Source organism: Mangifera indica, chromosome 15 (assembly GCF_011075055.1).
Source record: "Mangifera indica cultivar Alphonso chromosome 15, CATAS_Mindica_2.1, whole genome shotgun sequence".
Lineage (NCBI taxonomy): Eukaryota > Viridiplantae > Streptophyta > Magnoliopsida > Sapindales > Anacardiaceae > Mangifera > Mangifera indica.
Genome location: NC_058151.1, coordinates 3,550,009 through 3,572,105, shown reverse-complemented (window position 1 = coordinate 3,572,105; position 22,097 = coordinate 3,550,009). Strand labels below are relative to the sequence as shown.

Below are 22,097 nucleotides of genomic sequence, written 5' to 3'. Positions count from 1 at the left end.
TGGTGTGCAAATTCATAAGGATACATGCAATGACAAGAATGATGTTTCAAAGCTTCGAGGGATCGTCAAGAAATATGTCTTCTATCTCTTCTGGAAGTTGAGTTTTGCCATTGCAAATGCAAAAGCAGTTGCAGTAATTAATGGAAATACAATGAGCACAATACCTACAATAACTAAATCATCCTGTCGATAACCATAATAGCTTTCCAAGAAGGCATTGACCGCTTTGTGCTCTTCATGCACTGCAATTTCCTTTGTTATATCTCCGTATTGTGAAATAAGGATACCCTTTAAAGACCAGGCTGTCGGGCAAATCCAGTAACTCCATATCCACCATTTGGGTAATTTCTGTAATCAAAATGTTACAAATGAATCTTTATCTACATCATAGTTTCAAATTATTTGACATCTGAATGACAACAACTTATCAAAGGTACTCCTGGGTTTATGAAACTTCATGAGGTTTTCAAGAAGAATGAGAATATAACTTATCATGTTGCAACTCATAAACTTGATGGATTGTTGATGTTAGAAAAGCTAGACTAGAAAATTTTGAGCTGTAACTGATAAAAATCCTTACTGGTCCAGGTATGAGGTAGCCTGAGAACAAATTGAACATGGTGTAGGAGAAAGTTGCCAATACTGAAGCCACTTGGTAAGTTGGCGTCACTGAGGCAAGTAGCATGCCAAAGTAACTGAAGAAGAGTAGTGTGCAAAACATAGTGTACAAGTACCAAAATACTTTGTCAAATGACCAGTAGAAATTTATTGTTGGATATGTGATTGCTGTAAACAGAACAGCTTGAAGGAAAACATATGGGATCTCAATTATCACCTGCAAAATACAAATTATGCGGTTATACGCAAATCAAATTGGTTGAAAATTATATATCTAGTCTTAGGTGTAACAAGTGTCTATGAACTTTTTAACCTGTGCTAACGAATACATCCATGAGGAGTACATTCCGGCAAACATTTCTCTGTAGATTACAATTCTCTCAGCAGCTATGAATGGAATTACAGAAGAACAGTTGGATCCTCCTATGATAAGCATCAAAATAAATGAAGATGCCAATATAGTAAGAAGATCTGGCCCACCGTCTCTACAAAATAAGCATCAATAATTAGATAATTTATAAGAATCCCCAGCATTGTGCAGTAAAAATTCCTAGGTCGTGTTTTTAGATTGACATATTTTAAAGTAACCTTGTGGTTGACCACTCAGTATACAAGTAACTTACATGTTTTATGTCCAATGCATTCAAAGATGATTAATTTAAAATAAATAAAACCAGAATATTGTAAATGGCTTACATCTTCTGCCCTTTCTGCCATAGAACTGCTCCAAGTAATATAGAAGATATGATAACAAGTGCCAATCGTGCCAAGTTATAATTGGGACTTCTCCAGTATGTGAGGTGCTGCTTCCAGAGGCATGCCTTAAATTGCACCCATCCATTTTGTGCAAAGCGTGTAGAAAAATGCAGTTCCTTTGAACCCTGTGCTGGCAGGCTCAATTCTCTGATTAGTTCCATGTTTTTCCTATACAAAATTGGAATGCTTGTCACTTTCTTTCATATAGAAATATATAGAGAAGAAACACTGCCTTCTGAAAGCTTTCTCAGTCAATTTGTGTTAGAACTGATGATTAAATATCAATAAGAGAAAAATCTCAACATATAAGCAAACCACTGAATCTTTACAATTGAAAAACTTACTGGAACAAAAGGGACTCTTTATAAAGATGGGCAAAATCCAAACCCAGTTCACCTTCTGCAGCAGGGCTAGTGACCTCTAACATCCATGTTGCTGGATTGTAGTTCTCTTTGATTTTTGGCACCCCAGAAATGCCCTGACATAATGTACATAGTATTAGATGTTGTAATTTATTATTGCCTATGTATAAAGTTGATAAAGCAGCTTCTGAATCTGCAGTTTTCCTGTGTTCTTTTGTCAAATATTTAACTACTAAATAAAAGATTTTGTTAGTAGTGCAAACTTGTCACAGGGAGAGCCAAATGGGAATTTATATATTGCTCTTGTTTTTAAGCTTACCTCAAAATATTCAATAAGCTTGCTTGAATTCAGACCCAGCTCTCCAGAATATATTATTTTTCCTCTTTTCATCAAAATCAACTGCAGGATTATACATGAAACAAAGAAGGTAACGACCTGAAAGATATTCTTCATGCTTCAATTGTTTTAAATCTTGATGTCTAGTATTATAGATATACACAATGAAGCAAAAACAAAACTTTAAGAATATCTACCAGAATATGGGAAATTTCTGAAGAAAATGTCATAGTTGGCACATTGAGCATCACCTTTTTTTTCATATGATGGTTCCCTCCATGTGATTAAACATGCAATAGAAGTGAACATCTTAAATATAAGTGGAAATAAGCAAAACAAGGCAAAGTTCTGAGACTGTGATTGGAAATCCTTTATAATTTGACTATCTATTTCTGACAACCTAAGAATGAATTCTTACCCATAAACATATAATTTGGATATTATTATCACAAAAATTAAGGAGCTTCATGAAAATATAATGTTTTAAAAAAGAACTGACATCTTTTTTGCGTGAAAGAGTATAAAAGATAATTACCTCATCAAATGCCTCAAATATATCAATGCTTGGCTGGTGAATGGTACATACAACAGTCCTATTTGTATGGACAATATTTTTTACAGCTCGCATGATGACTGCGGCTGCTCTGGCATCTAGACCTGAGGTGGGTTCATCCATGAATATTATGGATGGATTAGAAACAAGCTCTACTGCTATAGTAAGCCGTTTCCGTTGCTCATTTGATATACCACTGGTACCAGGGATTCCAACTAAAGCTTCTTTAATTTCATCAAGTTCAATCAGTTGAAGAACTTCTGCCACAAATTCCTGTCAAATTAGAGAGTTAACTGAAAATTTCAGAAGCAGTAAGTTTTCAAATTTTCAGGCATGCTTCAAGGCTTTGTTTAGATTTTTAGTCCTTGTATTTCTTTCACTGCAACATTAGATGAAAAAAACCTTTTTATAATAAGCATAAAACATTAAAAGATCAAACACTTCGTGTTGGAAACCTAGAATACTCAGTTCCTCCTTACTTCTAGATTCTTTTCAATAAATTGCCCAAGACAAAATACAGGAAATCTTAGAATATAGTTTATTCCAAGACAAAAATTGAACTACATGCAGTATATTCATAAAGTTGGAAGACATCTTACAGTTTTTGTATGTCTATCAATTTGAGATGGCAACCTTAGCCAAGCAGAGTAAATCACTGATTCTTCAATGGTAATCTGGGGAGAATGGATGTCAGTTTGCTCACAGTAACCTGATACTCTGGCATATGTATTTTGGACCTTAGGATACCCACAAACTCTTATCTCCCCTTCTATAATGCCACTAGTCTTTCTACCAGACAGGACATCCATCATTGTTGTTTTCCCGGCTCCACTGACACCCATCAAAGCTGTAAGAATTCCAGGTCTAAATGCTCCACTAATATCACTAAGAAGTTGTAGTCTCTTTTGTGGAAAACCTTGATCTCTCAAATTCTGGAAAATTCATAGAGCTTTGATCAGTTTCAATTGTATCAACACTAGGGGAATCAGGTATCATAAATAACACAATTACCTTGAAAGTCTCAACAAAGTATTGCACATTCTCAAATGTTAATGTTAAGGGCTCAAAAGGTAAAACCATTCCTGTAATATAACTTAAGTCACTGTTATCACTGCAATTACCAATACTCAAAAAACTAATTATCTTATATGTGCACTGAAATTATTACCAACAAATACTGCAGCTTCTCACCTGTAGTATTTGTTTTTACAGCACCTTTAATAGTACTAACAGAAGGAAATTCTTTTCCCTTAGTTGTATTGTTGAAATTATCTACTCCCGTAAAGTAAGATAGCTTATCATGAGAAATGATGACCTGAGATCTCCCTGGTGCTGCAGAAATTCATTTTTCAGCTGACAAAGATTAGTGCAAGAAGAATTGGTTCTTTACTCCATGGTTAACCGTTCTCATTTTTCTAATATCTGATAAGAGGATAAACTTACATTTCAAATAAGTCAGTGCACAAACGAATCCAATATTTAAAAAGATCCAGAATCCAAGCAATGCTCCAATTGATATCCAATAAAAGTAGTCATTGAAGTTCAGTCCTTGTTCGATGAGAATTTGGTGTCCAATGGTAGTATTTGAGGATGAAATCTGTAATTGTCAATTTTCAATGAAAATTTTTGCGCCATTATTTAGCCATCTATGAATAAAAGCAATACTAATCATACACAGATTAGAAATACTATATGGATGATAGACAAATATGAAAAATGATATGAAAAATCACAATACAAAAACAAAAATCATAAGTAGTAGTATTACTTTATCATTTAATAGTTGGGATTTCACCTTTTGCCATCTTGGAGAAAGGAATTCATTGACTGAAACAGCCATTTCTGCATAAGCGAATGGGGAAAGCCAAAACCCCCATCCAAACCAACCAGGTAGAGAAGCTGCAGCAAGGAAACACCCAAAGTCTTTTTAATTCAAAATTTAAGCACAATTCTTTATTTTTAAAGAAAAAAAGGATTAATAAAATTCATTTGATTGTTCAGAGATAATTTTTAATACAATCATCAGTGATTTCATTTATTGAGAATTCTTGCTGTAAATCATTCTTACATTGTGGAAGTAAGAAGCCACCAAACAGCAGCATCACTAGGAAGGATGAAAGGGCACATATTGCTGCAAAAGATGGATTTCGGACTATGGAAGCAATCAAACGGAAAAGTGATATTGACACTTGATGAACCATGAAGAAAAGAAGGAATTGACGGAAAAACCTAACAAGAATCGATAACTCTTGGACTTATTATTTGTTTGCATGAAGCAATATCTAATTCAAGAATTGTAAAGCTCACCTCTCTGGTTCAGGACTGTATCCAATTGCATAATAGGTAATAGCTGTCCATACAAAAGCATCCGTTAATGAAAATGGGACCTTCAAAATGACCGCTGGTATGGAATAAGTCCATGCAGGATACAAGTAGAAGTCTCTTTGCTTGTAGAAGACCGGGAGTCTAGAAGAAGTCAGTGACAATTCTTCAACCCCATTACACACATGTCTAATGAGAGCATAAAACAAGGAAGTCATGTAGTAATCCGCGTGGAACATGTCAATTTTCATCTGGGTTCGTAAGAACACTGTCACTGTTATCAGTGCAATGACCACAAGCTGCATGGTGAAAACAACTGGGAGTCAACTTTTTTTATGTTTACCGACTCAGAAATAGTTATCATTATTAGTTAATACTAACCTGTCCAGTTTTAAACACATAAATGAAGGAATTCCGCTTCATCAGAAGCCATTCTCTAGCCAGACATGCTTTGAATAATTCCCATTTTTTCAGCGAGTAGTTATTGAGAGACAAAAAGTTTTTGTAGCACTCATATCTATCGAGAGGCCTTGACAATCCATCAGTGAGTTTCTGTCCCAAATGAAATTCCTTGAATATATTCTTAAATTTGTCTACACAAACATAAGAATGAGGGACATGTTTGTGAAACCAGTACTGTGCCTGATCCTTTTCAGAAACCACCTAAACAGTAAAATAAAAAAGAAACACCAAATCAGAACACCAGTTTAAAGCAGTTATTATTAGCATGGCACAAAAATTTAAACAAGGACACATACTTCCTGGAGGAAATCAGCAGTGCCTTTCCGAGGTGGGCACCTGAAACCACAATGCTCAAAAAACTCTAGAACATTACTACGAGGTCCATGGTACACAATCTTTCCTTCTGCCATTAAGATAATGTCATCAAAGAGATCAAAGGTCTCAGGTGCTGGTTGAAGAAGTGATATCAAAATGGTTGAATCAGTTATGTGTGTCAATTGCTGCAAGCAGGACACAATCTGAAAGGTGGTGGAGCTATCTAAGCCATTTGATATTTCATCCAAAAAGAGAGCTCTTGATGGACCGATTATCATTTCCCCTGGCAGAGGAACACATCAAACAGAATTGTAAGAAAATAGGAAAAATAACTGATATTGCTATTAACTTGGGAACTCAGTTCTTTAGTAAATTCCTGTAATCCACACAACCTGTTGTGAGTCTTTTCTTTTGACCACCTGAAATTCCTCTTTTCATTGCATCCCCCACAATTGTGTCAGCACAAATTTCTAGCCCAAGGATCTGAAAAGTGCCCATCATTAACATAATTCACACAAATTATGGTGAGAAATCTAGAAGCCTGCAGAAAATTGAACCTTTTTTTAGTTAATTAGAATTACCTTCAATATATAGTCTGTCTGTAGAGATCTTTTTAATCCTTCAATTGATATTGCCTGTTTGTACAGAAGTTGTCAACAGCGAGTCCCATGAAAGGGAAAATGAACCAAGCTGCATGCACATTGTTTACCTTCATAAAGGTATCTATATCTGGTTCTGGGATAATACAAGCTTCCTTCTCCCTTTTACTGATTTCTTTCATGATATCTGCAAAAGAAAAATCATATCTAGAATTAATATAATCTTGTTAAGAGTATGATTATGACCACTAGACGCAGAGTATACTTACCAGCTCTGTCTCCAATGCCCTGACAACGTGCTGAGAAGTCAAGTGTTTCCCTCACAGTCATTTCAGAAATGTGCAAGTCATGCTGACTTATATAAGTTGATGTCTTCTGAGGAACAAATTCATTGAACTTGTAACCGTTATACAAAACTTCCCCGGTAACCTAGAAGTCAGGAATTCAAAAACAGATTGATAAGTGTTTCCTTGTTTAACTAACTGATATTTAAACAATGATTTAGTAATTTTGTGAGTATAATAAAAGGTCATCATTTTGCTACTTAATTTGACAAGATAGTGTTTGATACTCATGGCAACCTTGAGAGATGGATCAAGCTTTCCAGAAAGCGCCTGTAACAAAGTGGTTTTCCCACAGCCTGGAGGGCCAAGCAATAGAGTTAGCCTGCATGAAAAAGAGAATATGTAATGTAAGAGTGTGAATATTTATCTGCCGCATACAAAATAACTCTCCTGTATAACACAAAAATACAGCTCTCAAAGTAAAATTATGCAAAATCTGAATAGCTTCATTGCAAACCTGGAAGGCTTAATGATGCCACTGACATCCTTAAGTATTGGTATCTTGTTCGCTTGAGACTTGGACCCAGTAATATTTATCATAGCCTGTTGAACACATTACACTTCCCGTTCATCACTTTCAGGCATAAAACTACAAGATATTCGATAAAATACAAATAATCGCTAAAAGCTGGGATTAGTTGGAAATGCTCTTCATGAACAAATAAACAAGAGGAGCATGAATATAGTTTCAGCCATAAGTAGCATAATTCCACTTGAATCTCTGAATTAGAGATGCAATTAAACTACATTCCACTTTAATGACGGAGCTTTCTTAAATTTTCAACAGAATAAAGCAAATTTTACTATCAACCTCTGAAAAGAACCTTCATCAAGAAACATCCCTTGGAGAAAATTTTCACAAATTCTAAATCGTAAGGTCAAAATTAAGATAAGTTATATGGCGAGAAAGAAAGTTAGGAACATAAGACATACTGAGAATATATCTTTGAGGGCATTGGAAAGGGTGGGGAGGGGCTGTCCATGAACTACAAGGCATTCTGCTTCTATGGATAAATTATGGTATCTGACTTCCACTGTACCCAATTCCAAACCCACTCTGCAGCAAACAGATATCAGGTTCAGTTACAACAATTTTCTACATCAAATTATGGTAATACATAATATTACATGTTTGAAATAAAAGCGGCACAAAGGCTAATTGTGTTGTCTTTCCCAAGCACTAAAAATTCTCATGGGACAAAAGCATGATATCATTTGAGCATGTCAGGGGGTCATTTCAGGGCTTAGTTAATTACACCAGACAGATAAAACCCTTACTCAATAACCAGTCTCACAACAACTATAGAAGTTATAATGCTTGGTATCTCACTCATTTGCTACAAGAACTACTCTTTGGGACTGCTTTAAAAGACTTGTGTGTTCATATTGTCTTTAAGCATACAATCAGTGTATGTGACGCATACAGATCAAACTTTTTCTAGTATACTTCCTTCAATGTTTTCACAGATAATTTTTTTTTTTAAATGAGATTGGAAGGCTTTAATCTTTGATCTATAGTAACACATCTATTAAAATATATTTTTGCATGTTTGGAAAGCCAAATATATTTCAAAACTTATGCATTAAGCAATGGAATAAATTGGAGAGATGAGTTCTTATGTGTAGTGCTTACTTGTCTATCCTTTCCCTAAGTTTTTGCAAGAGGTAACGATGGTCATCTTCAACTTTGTTTAATAGTTTGTTGGTAAAATCTTGCCGTTCCGGAGCTCCAAGCTTGGTAACATCAATCATGCTCATACTCTGTCCCTCTACCAGGTTGAATAATGAAGTTCTAAGCCTTTTGAATGTGGGTAATCTTTCTATTGCAGCCCACTGCAACTCAACTTCATCATCCTCTACATTATTCTCCGCATCCCCATGCATGGATCTAATTGTATGAGAATCTGAAGCACCACTATGAAAAGAGGAACAAATGCTTCCTCTTATCTGTGATACTACCATTAAATTTCTCAACTCAAAGTAATAGTACTCAGATCTTGAACCTAAAGATCAGCTGAATTATATATATTACATATTTAAATAATCCTGAAATTGATTTGTAATTGACTGAAGAGATACGTTTAGTTATTAAATTGACTTGCTTGATTGAGATTTGTTGTTACTTGAAGAAATACATAGTTTTTTCATGGTGTGGAAACGGGAAATATGGAAGGAAATTGAATATTAATTTATTTAATATATAGATAACAACAAAAAGAATCAAAATCTGACAACATTTCGAATGACTTTATATTGTTTAATATTGGATTAGCAGGTATGCAATATTAAAATTTGTAACTTATCAATTAACCCATTAATTAAATTGTAAGTCACCAACCACCCTAATAAAAAATTATCAAAATTGTCAAATTGTTTTACTTACTTTTACTTTCCTCACTTTAATGGGTAAGAACAGTATATTATGAAATATATGTATATGTTAGGTCGACTTGTAGTAAGTCTATACAACTTAATGTCTACCTTCTTACCGTATTCATCTTTAGTGAACCTAAAAGATGTGTTCATGGCGGTCCTAGCATGTTTTGCATTCTCTATTCCAAATATCTTCAACTGTTCTTAGCATATTTAGCTTGAGTTACAAAAATTCCTTTTTCAAGTTGCTTAATTTGTATACCTAAGAACATGCTTAATTCACCCACTATGCTCATCTCAAACTCATTTTGCATCGATGTAATGAATTTTTATGTGTGTATATTTGAGGTGGATTCAAACACAATATTATCATAATATATTTGTGCACACATCACATCAGAGGATCGTTCTCAAAACATCAGTAGTTATGATATTACCCTGATTAAGAACTTGGATAATATAGTTAGAACTACTATAGTATCCTTATATGATATTATACTCAAATTATGAAATTTCGTTCATAAAAGAATCATATTATTCAGGCTTTCTGTTGTTAGCATTGGACAACCTTCTGAAGATAAAATTTTTACTCTCTTACAATGAAAGAAACATTAAAAAAAACATTTCAATCAAACAACTCTGATATATAGATTATCCAAACTTTTACTATGCATTCCTTAGAGTATTGAAAACTGAACAATAAACAACCATTAGAAATAACTTTCTAATACTAAAATCATACTAAAATAGTCTAGTCATAGTACTCTACCATAATTACATGGTATTGTTTATTCCAATTGTTGCAATATATATACAAGCAAATAAGTTACATAGTTAATAAACTCAGCTACAGTTTATCAATTTCAAGCTCAGCTACTTCATCATACCAGTGTGTGCAAGCAAAAATTACAAAGTATGCGCTAATGAATCATTCATAATCACTTCATTTTTCATTCATAATAACTTTCTTTTTTATTTATAGACAATAATTTCTTCAGTGATAGTATCAAATCTCTTGTAATTAGAAGCGTATATGTGCAGGATATGTGCCTAGTTACTCTGTATGTCACCTAATAGGATTATGCCATGTGATGATTTTATGAACCTTTCAACTTCCATTTTCATTGATAATATTAACTAAAACTAGGCATTTCATAATGGTAATAGATACCTAGCACAAAATATTCGGAAATCCACCAGCTTGGAAGCATGGCAACAAAAGTACACAAACAGAAAAAAAGAACCCATTACTGGGAAACACTAGCAAAGCTGAAGATATCATTATCCAATCCCCAACTATCCTGAAACATAACTTCCCAAACAGCTTTGGACACCCAGAATAGCGCTCTCACACTCTTGTTATCCCTCAACTGACACTTAAGCAAATGCAAGCGTTCGAGCGCCAAATGGTAACCAAAATACTCCTCCAGCCCTGGACTAGGATCCATCCTTTTACATGACACAAACCTCAGTCTTCAAATTCTCACAGTACGAAAGAGAGGCCAGCCAGCCACCATCCATCCTATGATCAGCTTTTGACAACACTGCCCAATTGCTTTTATTCCATCAAAATTACCCGCGCAACAACTAAGCTCAAGCCTAACCAATCTCTTACACCCGTGAGCCAAAATTGTCAAAACAATATCAGAAACCAATGAGCCGTAAAATCCATCCAAATTTCCAACCAATCTTAAGATTTGTAAATTCTCACATGCGGCAACCCATGCAACACATTATCACTACACTTATGCAGCTCCAACTCTTGCAAAGTCTCAACAACGCTAGTTCACTAGCTCCAATCACCACAAGCCTACGCAAATTAGGGCACCCATTAGCGAGATTTGCTAGCCCTTTATCAATCATTTCAACAGGTAAAAACATGTTATGCTCATAAAACCTGGGAACCCAAGAATCAACATGGACAGAGAGAAACTTATGGCTCAACAAAACACCCGAATTTCTAGGCGAAACAAGAGACGCATTATCAAATCAACATTGGTTAAATTTGGGAAACTTGAAATCGACCAACCAGATTCAAGAAAGTCCCAATCCAACATTCTAAGTGAGCGCAAAAGCCGACCCCGAAGATTCAACCAGCCTTTGCAAGCAAGGGAATCACACAATGACATTACGCTACTAACTAATTAGGTTTTTTTTTAAATCAAATCCGTCCCTTTTACAATATGAAACAGTGCGTATTTTCATACTTCTTATTTAAACATAAAAAATAGAAAAACTTAAACCAACTTCACTCCAGCTAACTTTCCGGCTAAGCCAATAATCCTAACGTCCTTCTTGAATTCCCGCTGCCGGGCCTCCAACGGCTCTTTAACAAACGGGAAGTTGATTTAAACAGAAACTTTCTTGAATTCCTGATATTAGAAATTCAGCCCTCCAACTGTCCTAACGGCTTTCTTGATTTCCCGCTCCCGGGCCTCCAACGGCTCTCTCTTAGTTGATTTAAACTAAACAGGAAACACACCTTCACTTATATATAACCTCAACCCCTAATTCCCAATTATCTCTTTTCTTCTGCTTTTTCACTTTCTGCATTAACTACGTATTGCTCTGTTTTACATTTTCTTCTTCGTATTTGAGTTAGCTTCTCTGTTTCTGCAATCCGTAAACCTCTACACTTTCTTCTTCATATTTGAGTTGATTTCTCTGTTTCTGCAATCTATAAACGTCAAGACTTTCTGCTTCATATTTGAGTTAACTTCTCAGTTTCTGCAATCTGTAAACCTCTACACTTTCTTCTTCATATCTGACTTCTTTGTTTTTGCAATCCGTAAACCTGTACACTTTCTTCTTTATGTTTGAGTTAACTTTTTCTGTTTCCGTTTGCAACAGTAGAACTATGGAAGCAGCCAAGTCCTTACTTCCTGTTGGCTGTGTTTTCGATCCAACGGACTCGGAATTGGTGGGCTACTTTCTGTACAACAAGATTGTGAACCAACTCATTCCTAATCTTGACTATTTCATTCCTGAATATAATCTCTATGGTTCTGAAGAACCCTGGGAGATTTGGGATTTCTTTAAACAACAATTTGCAGAGGAATGTCGCAAAGACCTATTTTTTTTCACACAATTAAAGAAAAGGACTTTGAAAGAATCAAAAATAAATCGTACCATTGGAGAAGGGACGTGGCATGGTGAAGATGCTGGTTTAGAAATAATTCATGAAAATCATAGGATTGGGAAGAAAAAGCGATTTCGTTACGAGAACAAACAATCGAAACAGCATGGTGGATGGATAATGCATGAGTATAGTCTTGATTTATCTTTGCTGGGTCTGGATCAACATGATAATTTCGTTGTTTGCCGTATAAGAAAAAATGAACTGGCTCTGCAGAAGAATCAGAGGGAAAAGAGTGAACAAGTTAAGAGACGTAAGGTTGTTGAAGCTGATCCTGAAAAGAAGAACAAGCGGACTAAAGTTCAAAAAGTGGATCCTGAATCTCTGCCACTTTCAATACTTCCCATTACAACATGCTCTGACAGTTCCACCATTGTGCAACAATCAGCAGAGCTTGAAAATGACGAATATGGTTCTATTATCAGCCAGTTTGGGTATGAATTAGAACACGGTGACTCTCAACAGTTCTTCGACATTGATGATATCTTTAGAAGTTGAAGAGTAGAAAGATTGTAATCTTTTTTAAGGGCGTTTGCCCTGATGCCACTGTAACTTTTTGTTTCTACGTTACTGACCAGCTAATTCAGTTTGCTTTTCACGGGTGTTGCTTCTTGAGTTTTCATTCTTTATTATATTTAATTCCATTAAACCAATTAATTAAATTCAACAGTAACTTCGTTAAATTAAATATTCATGATAAATGGAGTTAAGCCCATTAAGGAATTTGATGATGCAAATTTGTACAGTGGATATTTGCCACAAACACTTGATGATGACAACACTATGTATACTTATTTTGTATACACAAATAAATACAAACTTATGTGTCATCATATAATTGGATGTTATTAATATGATAAAAAACATTGAATATATACTCATTTATGCACTCAAAATAGATACCCATAATTTTAATTGTATTTCAGCACCTTTTAGCTGCTTCTGTATTACTTTTCTGGAAACTGCTGAGAGGTAAAATATTATCAGAAAAAGGTCGTAAAATTCGATAAGTAACAAGCCCAATAATGATATACAGATAGCTTTTCTGTTATGAACTGTATCAAAAGAATATAACATCTTTTAAATCTCATCTTTCCAACTCGAGCATCAGAAAGATAAACTGCAATAACTAGAAAAATGAGAAAGAGAAGAAGATAATGATGTAATATTGTCTATGGGGTAGCAACAATAAATTGATCAAGATAATTAAGTACAATTCTACTTTACAGTCAGACAATAACTCTGAACAAATACTACATTCTAATCAGAGTCTTAGAAATAAGTATGTGTTAAGCATGATAGATACATTAATAACACCTAAACATCCTCCAGTGAATCCTGCACATGATATTGAAATCAGCATGACATCCACAATCTAATGTGCACTGAAAAAGGCTAAACAGGGCATGCAAATTTCTGATACTCCAGCCTTGGGTGGCATCCGTAACAACAAGGGGGAGGCTGAGGAAAAGTTTGCATTTGTTGACATGAATGTTAACTTCCTAAATAAACGAGAGTGCTTGCAATGGATTGATACCCTTTTGAAGAGAAAAGTTGCTTCATGGTGGCTGTGGTTGGGAAAGCGGTGCAAAAGCTAGTCTTTTTAGGTGACTATTTAAGGTATTATGCCTTCTTGAAAAATTTCCCTCCTTTTCTTCCCATGCCAGTTCCCATAAGACTTGAAGCAAGAAGAGATTTGGTGTCTGGCCTCCATTTAAGCTCTTTAAGGGTTGAGAATAAGGTTGAAAGTGCAGGAGAGACTTCACCAGCCTTTACATTCTTACATGACATCACACTCAGATTTTCGAGCTCTGTCCAGGAACGAATCACATATTCCAGACCTTCTGTTGTTAGCAATGGACATCCTTCTAAAGATAAAAATTTTACTCTCCTGCAATAAAAACAACATCAATAATTATTCCAATCAAACAACTCTGAAATGTAGATTATTTAGATCTCTACTATAAGTTCCCTAGATTGAAAACTAAATCATAATTGTCAAACAACCCTTAGATATAACCTTCTAATACTAAAATCACACTAAAATAGTTGAATCATAGTACTCTACCATAATTACATGGTATTGTTTATTCCAAATTTTGCAATATATATACAAGCATATAAGTTACATAGGTAATAAACTCAGCTGCAATTTATCAATTTCAAGCTCAACTACTTCAGTATTGCAGTTTGTGCAAGCTGTGATTACAAAGTATGCGCTAATAAGTCACTCATAATCACTTCATTTTTCATTAATAATCACTTTCTTTTTCATTTATAAACAACAATTTCTTCAGTGACAAAATCAAATCTCCCATAGTTAAAAGGATCTACTCCTTAAAGTTGATTTTTTTTAAGTAAAAATATCAACCCAAAAAGACAGAGACTTAGATATCCATAGAAGCATTTATGTGCAGAATATGTACTTAGTTACTCTGCATGTCACTTCATAGGATTATGCTGTTGCATACTAATGATTTTATGAACCTTTCAACTTCCATTTTCATTGATAATATTAACTAAAACTAGGCATTTCATAATGGTAATAGATACCTAGCACAAAATATTTGGAAATCCACCAGCTTGGAAGCATGGCAACAAAATTACACAAACAGAAGAAAATAACCCATTACCTGAAAACACTTGCAGAGTTGAAGATATCATTATCCAGTCCCCAACAATCTTGAAACATAACTTCCCTAACAGCTTTGGACACCCTGAATAGGGCTCTCACACTCTTCTTATCCCTCAACTGACACTTTTGCAAATGCAAGCGCTCTAAAGCCAAACAATAACCCAAATACTCATCCGGCCCTGGACTAGGATCCATCCTTTTACAGGACACAAACCTCAAAGTCTTCAAATTCTCACAATACGAAAGAGCAGCCAGCCACCCATCATCCATCCTATGATCAACAAATGTCAATTCCTCAAGCATTTGACAACACTGCCCAATTGCTTTTATTCCATCAAAACTACCCGCGCAACAACTAAGCTCAAGCTTAACCAATCTTTTACACCCCTGAGCCAAAATTGTCAAACCAATATCAGAAACCAATGAGCTGTAAAATCCATTCAAACTCCCAACCAATTTTAAGATTTGTAAATTCTCACATGCGGCAATCCCACGCAACACATTATCACTGCACTTATGCAGCTCTAACTCTTGCAAAGTCAAACACTCCTCCCCTACACTCAACAACCCTAATTCACTAGCTCCAATCACCACAAGCCTATGCAAATTAGGGCACCCGCTAGCAAGATTTGCTAGCCCTTTATCAATCATTTCAACAGGTAACAACATGTTATGCTCATAAAACCTAGGATCCCAAGAATCAACATGGACAGAGAGAAACTTATGACTCAACAAAACACCCGAATTCCTAGGCGAAACAAGAGACGCATTTATCAAATCAACATTGGTTAAATTTGGGAATCTTGAAATCAACCTACCAGATACAAGAAAGTCCCAATCCAACACTCTGAGTGAGCGTACAAGCCGACCCTGAAGATTCAACCAGCGTTTGCAAACAAGGTAGTTAGCGTTACGCTGCGAAAGGGGAAGTTTTGAGAGGATTGTGAGGAGAATATCGTCAGATAACAAAAGGGTACGGTCAAATTTAGAGAAATTTGAAATTACGGGTTTGTCGTTTTTGGAAAGTTTAGAGGTGGGTGTAGATAGAGATTGCTGAAACTTCATAGTAAAGACAACATTTTTCAAGGGTTTGGTGTTTTTGAGCCAAAGATTTGTCCAGGTGGAAGGCGTCCTCTTCACAGAGGTGTTGGGGTTAGAGTTCTCCTTAGAATTCTCTTGCTCAACACAGGACATGGTTTCAACAGAGGATGAACTGGAAGATGGAGTTCATTTGTGGAAGTTGAACCAAGTTTGAAGGTTCAAGTGACTGCAACTGTTTGTGTCCTGTGGTTAACGGATTTGTGAAGATGGAGGGGCCAGTGGTTCGAATCGTGAAAAGAAGACGAAAATAACCTATTTCGATGGGCTTTGTCTTAGTTAGAAACTGACAAGTCAAAATAAAAATATAATAACTATAAATATAATAACCATTTGTTAAAGGTAAAGACATGTATCAATTTCAAAGAGGGAAAAGCACTATTTCCCACCCCAGTTTTACCCTAATCTATACCTATGTTTGATGAAAAGTTCAAATACCTATCCATCTTTAAATAGCCATTAAGTTTTCTATTAAATATAAGGGTAAAACTGTTGTTTTACTATTTATATTCAAATTATATAATTTTATTACATTTTTCTCCTCCGATTTTAAAAATTAACGTTTACACCATACATGAACTTTGAAAAGTGACTTTCGCCCCCCCAAATCCCTAATTTTTTTTCACTCTCCCTTTGGCCATCGATGACGACATGACTAGAGAGAGAGTGACAAGCGTTATTCAGATCTGAACAACACTCGTCGACCTTTACTGGATGACGGAGACAACGCTTGTCGTCCATTCAGAGATCTGGATGATGCTCATCCTGCTTGGACAATGATCATCATCTACAGGCCAACCTCTGGACAAAAACTCCTCCGCTGTCAGTCGGTCATTGCTGGAGAAAGTCGTTGGATTTCAGGGGAGAAAAGTGAATTTTTTAAAACTTAATTCAAGGGGAAAATGTTAGTTTTTCAAATTAAAAGGGGAAAATGAGATGATTTTTTAATTATTTTAATATTATTAATAAAATAACGAATTTTTCCCTTAACCCTAACAAAAAATATGTGAGTGTGTCCTAACAGATTAAACTTTAGGTGAATATTTGGATTTTTCATTAAGTATGGTATACTTTTGAGATTAGACTAAAACGTGGGTGGGCAATTGTTCTTTTCCCTTTCAAAGAATATTTATGAGTGATTAATATTTTTCCAATCTAGGAGTCTAAAAATAATTTTCCATTTATGACATTTTCATTCTAATTTATCCAAAAAAAAAAAAATAGATAAAACCAAATTTTGGTTGGATAAATGGTTTTTTTGGGTAAATAATTTAATATTCATTCCCTTGTTAAAAAAATTTTTTTGAGTATAAACATTGAGTGAAATAATATTATTCGGGGTTATTCAAAATTTAGGAACACATTGTTTGATTAGGGGTAGAAAATGTATTCAAAACATGGAAACACTCGGGGCTATTTGATTGAAAAGAATTAAAGATTACTTTGATAATCTATATTTTATACTTACATTACGTTCGTTAGTTTATAAGTAATTAAAGGTTTCGATAATCTTATTACTAATGGTAATATAACAAGTAATATAAGAGTAATCTGATTATCATTTTCAACTTAGATATTAAAATATTACGAAGGTAATCTTAATTTTATTATAACTATATCATTATTTATTAATTCTTTTAGGTAAAAATAATCTTATTTTCAATTAATATAACAAATAACATAAAAAATATTTTTTAATAATTATACCTAAGAGTATTTAAGTAAAATAATATACTAGTATTCTTTTATTTTCTATAACCAAATAAAATAATTATTTAAATTTATCTGTTTTTGTGAAATTTTATCAAACATAATAATAATTTACGCATAGTAATCATCAAAGTAATCTTGCAATTTTGATCTTTGTTTTATCAAAGATAAAAATGTACTCAAAACAAAACATGGGAGTGCATAGTTTTATTGGAGATAAAAAAAGGCCAAAAGACTTATTACCACCCAAGGTTTAGTGAAATCTCAAACTTTCACATATTAACTTTCAAAAATCTAAATATTCATCTTTCTAATAAAATTCACAGTTATGATTAAAGATAAAAATGTTATTTAACTAAAAATATTTTTTAAAAAAGCTATTGCTATCTCTCCCTCTGACACTGTCTTGGAAAACGAAACCTTTGTTTGAATTTATCTATTGGGAGGGAGCATTAGAGGGAGAGACATAGTCGAGAGGGAGAGAGATTGGGCATGGGCTATCAGTCGACGAAGAAAAAGGTAATCAGAAAAAGGGAGAAAGAAAAGTAAACCCTAACAAAGGGGATATTGAGACTTTTCAAACATTTAGGTGAGAAAAATAATTATTTTTAAAACTAAAAGAGAAAATAAGATAAAATTTTATTTTTTTAATACTACTGATTAAATAACTTTTTTACCCTTAAATTTAATAAATTTTATTAATTTTAATAATTTATAATTGGATATTTGAGTTTTTAAAACTTTACAAATGAAAATTTAGAATTACACTATACCTTGGATGAGAGTATGTCTTTTGGCCATTTATAAATGTGAGTTTTCAATTTTTGTTAGGCAATTAATTATTTGGTGGAACATTAGAAGTGCTGTCTTATTGTCCTTGGGAGTAATATTCATTTTCTTAAAGGAGCTCCTTGTCATTATATATTTGTTTCAACGTTACTCCAATTTTTTCCCACTTAAACAATTAGAAAATCTCCTTTTTTTTTTTTTTATTTTATGTGAATAAAGATCAAAGTAAAACACAATAGAAAATGTTAATAGTCTACTTTAGCTTAGACTTAGATACCACCGTAAAGTGGGGTCGGGACCAGTGAAATAGCCGTTAGAGATAGCCGTTCAGAATTCAAATATTTTGCATTTGTAAGTGGGGACAGAAAGCGTGGAAACATTCCCCCAATAAACACGAGAGCATTTGAATCTTGTCCACTTTATTTAAAATAGGCCAAAAGACTTGTTTCCACCCAAGGTTTGATATAAATTTCAATTCTCACCCATCAATTTTTAAAAATTTAAACACTTACTCATAAATCAATTTCTATTAAAAATCTCAGTTATGGTTAAAGGTAAAATCATTATTTACTAAAAAAATTTAAAAATTAAAGTTTTATTACATTTTTCTCCATAAATTTAAAAATTTCATAATTTTCTCCCATCCAAGGCTTGAAAAATGAATATTTTTCCTTAAGGTTTTGAAACCGTCATCGGAGATGATGAAGCCCGTTGTCTCCAGTTGTGTTCATTCTTCCTCCTAACTTATCTCTTCTTATCGATCAAACTTTTTCCTCCAACCTAGACAAAAGTCTTTTTATGAGATAAAAACGTCAAAGACGTTCTATCTTCCTCTTAGATGGAGACGAGGGTCTTCGTCAACAAAATGAGTGGAAGGGAACGATGGCCAGTCAAGGGAGAAGAAAGAGGGAAGGCCAATCGATGACCAGGAAGGATGATCGTCGAAGAGAAGGAGAAAAAACCTTATGGGGGAAATTATCACTTTTCAAACTCTAGGTAAGGGTAAACTGTTAAATTTTTGAATTGAGAGAAAAAAATATGATAAAACTTTAATTTTTTATTAAATAATGATTTTGCCCTTAACTTTAACTAAAACCTTTAATAGAATTTGACTCATAGATGAGACTTCAATTTTTTGAAAATTGATTGGTGTGAGTTGGGATTATACCCAACCTTGGGTGAGAACAGGTCTTTTGGCCCTAAAAGTATGAGTAATATTAGATAGTGTTACAATGGTTATCCATTTGAATATTAATGATAATGTATAATCATATATTAGATCTTATTTTATTTTTAAAGATGTGTGGATGATAGTTTATTATTAAAAATAAAATATTATTATAAAAATAGATTAATTATAACACTATTGGGTATAAATTATTAATATATTTGATAAAAATTAATAGATATAAATAATTATTGTATTTAATTGAATACAATAAAAAAATACGAAAACATTATTTTATTTAAATGTCATAAAAATTATTAGATATAATTATTATAAAATATGTTTCATGTTAGATGTTATATCAATTGAAAATAAGAGTAACTTTATCATAAAAATTAATAAATAAAAACATAATTGTAACAAAATCAATATTACATCGGTAATATTTTAATATCTAAGATAGATATGAAAATTATATTAACCTCTATAGAACTTACCACATCACTAATAGTAGTAAAATATTATCAAAATCTTTTACCAGCCGACAAATCAAATAAGGAAATGTTAGAAATAAAATATTGAATTACTAGAGTAATTTTTAAATACTTGAACGAAACCCTTTGTAATTGAAAATTACACAATCACATTATGACATATCATTATTAACACTCAAATTAACTAAAAATATTTGTTTATTATGAGTTATCATCTACAAGCTGCATTTGTAATTGTTGATGTTCATTAGTAAGTCTATTAAAGATATCATCTCTCGAATTTGTAAGTGATAAATCTTCTCTTGATTCACCATAAGCTTTATATACTTGTGATTGTTGATGTCTATTAGTAAGTACATAGGGTTCTCCCAATAAGTTGATACACACTGATCATTTCATCACAGTTCAACTACTCTAAGGATATTCATTAACTTTTAAAGATTATGATGAAGAAATTGTCATTTTATTAATGAAACTTGATTATGTTATTTTTATATAGATGTAATGATTAGTTTTGTGACACTTACTACACTTTGACTCTTTGTTCAACCTCACAAGTTTGAGAAGGGGAAGGAAAAAAAAATGTGACCTCCTTACACCTAAGCCTGTGTTCGGTTACTCACTTTAGAAAAACCATTATGACACAAGATGTTTATACACATCCACATAGAGCACATACTCTTATCTATCATAGTGATAAAAAGACATTTATCCCTTACCAACTATCTTGAAAAACAAATAAGATGTCTATCCAAAAAGTCATCTCCTTATGAAAAGGAATCAAACTCTAAACTTCATTTGTCATAGACAAATGGATGTTATGCAATGTAAGTTTTTACCTTCTCTATAAAATGGACAAAGTAAATTCACGAGTAATGAAGAAATTTCAAAGTTAAATAAATCATCATTAAGTGAATCAGTGCAAATAGTTCTACATTGGACAAATGTTGTTCAAACTCTCAAGGATCTCATATTGAAGACTCATAAATGCTCAAGATGTCTAAACATATGTCTATCATTTTGTAACGCAAACAACATTTGTTCAATCAAAACTCACTGAGTACACAACATCAACCAAATAGAGAGACAAAACACACAAAAAAGAGAGAAAAGGAACAAATAGTAAATTGGATTTGCAATTACATATAGCTAACATCTGACACTGAAAATTAGATAAGCTATGCAAGGAAACTTTCATAATCCAACTACTCTCTTTAGGGTACCTTGTCCAAAATTAAGTCACTTTCAAGACAACAATTTTGTAATCTTTGTTCACACTCAACTGAAGCACCCTTCTAGAGTACGAATAACATATTCATGGATGTAGTTTTTTGAGCAGCTTGATAACCTATGTTGGAAAACCTCTCTTTGTCTAATCCTCACTGCATTTAATTTATCTCTCTTTATAATAGATAACAAAATTGATTAACCAATCCTTACCACTGTTATTGTAACTTATCTTGCACAAAACTTAAAATTATATAAATCAATTGGTGATGAAAAATTTCATCATTAACGGGTTTCTACTACATCTAATGGTAGTTTAGAAATGATCGTATGCTTTAAGATTGGTGTATCTAGTTAATAAGATCAATTATTATCCCAACTCTATGGTGTTATGTTGTCTAACATGTTATGCATCAATGACCCAATATTATTTCAAGACTAAACTTTTTGACAAAGCATTTTGTGTCCTTCAATTATTTATGGGATGTCTAAATCTAAGCCAAGGACTTTATTTGTAGTATTTGTTCACCTAAATGAACAGACAACTTTATTTAGATAATGGTGTTATTACTATAAAAACTCTCTCCTGGATGGTTTGCATTTGCTTTTTGATGTTGTAGTGGGTGCCTAAACTATCCTTGTTTTATTTGTTATTCCTTGGCTAGCTTACAAGAAAAAATTGTGTAGTTATATTATAGCATTACAAAATGATTGTTATAAATATGCTATAGGTAGTATATAAATGTCAGGAGCTGAGCTTGTATATTGTTTTTTTAAAACTCTTGTCTTTCTCTTTTTT

At 33.3% G+C, this 22,097-nt stretch overlaps 3 protein-coding genes and 1 pseudogene across 3 annotated transcripts; 1 reads left to right on the top strand and 3 right to left on the bottom strand.

Moving 5' to 3' along the window:
* Positions 1-60: 60 nt before the first annotated feature.
* On the bottom strand, positions 61-8,643 carry LOC123197794 (pleiotropic drug resistance protein 3-like). The gene is made up of 24 exons (XM_044612197.1): positions 8,302-8,643; positions 7,602-7,725; positions 7,126-7,211; positions 6,906-6,990; positions 6,594-6,753; positions 6,435-6,511; positions 6,307-6,360; positions 6,118-6,208; positions 5,707-6,008; positions 5,330-5,611; positions 4,934-5,247; positions 4,695-4,855; positions 4,422-4,525; positions 4,070-4,223; positions 3,818-3,958; positions 3,638-3,708; positions 3,226-3,558; positions 2,609-2,899; positions 2,056-2,136; positions 1,719-1,852; positions 1,315-1,542; positions 932-1,103; positions 581-835; positions 61-348 (listed from the first exon to the last, which is right to left on the bottom strand). Exons 1-24 carry the CDS (start codon positions 8,628-8,630, stop codon positions 82-84), a joined length of 4,296 nt encoding a protein of 1,431 aa, XP_044468132.1. The 5' UTR covers positions 8,631-8,643; the 3' UTR covers positions 61-81.
* A 1,645-nt stretch (positions 8,644-10,288) lies between these two features.
* On the bottom strand, positions 10,289-11,631 carry LOC123198070 (annotated as a pseudogene).
* Positions 11,632-11,898: 267 nt separating this feature from the next.
* LOC123198068 (NAC domain-containing protein 7-like) lies at positions 11,899-12,675 on the top strand. The gene has a single exon (XM_044612642.1). The coding sequence runs from the start codon at positions 11,899-11,901 to the stop codon at positions 12,673-12,675; it is 777 nt and encodes a 258-aa protein (XP_044468577.1).
* A 649-nt stretch (positions 12,676-13,324) lies between these two features.
* On the bottom strand, positions 13,325-16,178 carry LOC123197360 (F-box protein At5g51380-like). Its single transcript, XM_044611620.1, has 2 exons — positions 14,811-16,178; positions 13,325-14,068 (listed from the first exon to the last, which is right to left on the bottom strand). The coding sequence occupies exons 1-2, from the start codon at positions 16,004-16,006 to the stop codon at positions 13,801-13,803; spliced, it is 1,464 nt and encodes a 487-aa protein (XP_044467555.1). The 5' UTR covers positions 16,007-16,178; the 3' UTR covers positions 13,325-13,800.
* Positions 16,179-22,097: the final 5,919 nt, after the last annotated feature.

Coding starts and splice junctions, on each gene's coding strand:
- LOC123197794 (XM_044612197.1), bottom strand. CDS start 8,630: ATGGTAGTATCACAGATAAGAGGAAGCATTTGTTCCTCTTTTCATAGT. Junction 6,754..6,905: donor AGCTTGATCCATCTCTCAAG/GTTGCCATGAGT, acceptor CCTGACTTCTAG/GTTACCGGGGAAGTTTTGTA. Junction 4,526..4,694: donor TGGCTTCTTACTTCCACAAT/GTAAGAATGATT, acceptor TCCTTGCTGCAG/CTTCTCTACCTGGTTGGTTT.
- LOC123198068 (XM_044612642.1), top strand. CDS start 11,899: ATGGAAGCAGCCAAGTCCTTACTTCCTGTTGGCTGTGTTTTCGATCCA.
- LOC123197360 (XM_044611620.1), bottom strand. CDS start 16,006: ATGTCCTGTGTTGAGCAAGAGAATTCTAAGGAGAACTCTAACCCCAAC. Junction 14,069..14,810: donor AACTCTGCAAGTGTTTTCAG/GTAATGGGTTAT, acceptor TTTTTATTGCAG/GAGAGTAAAATTTTTATCTT.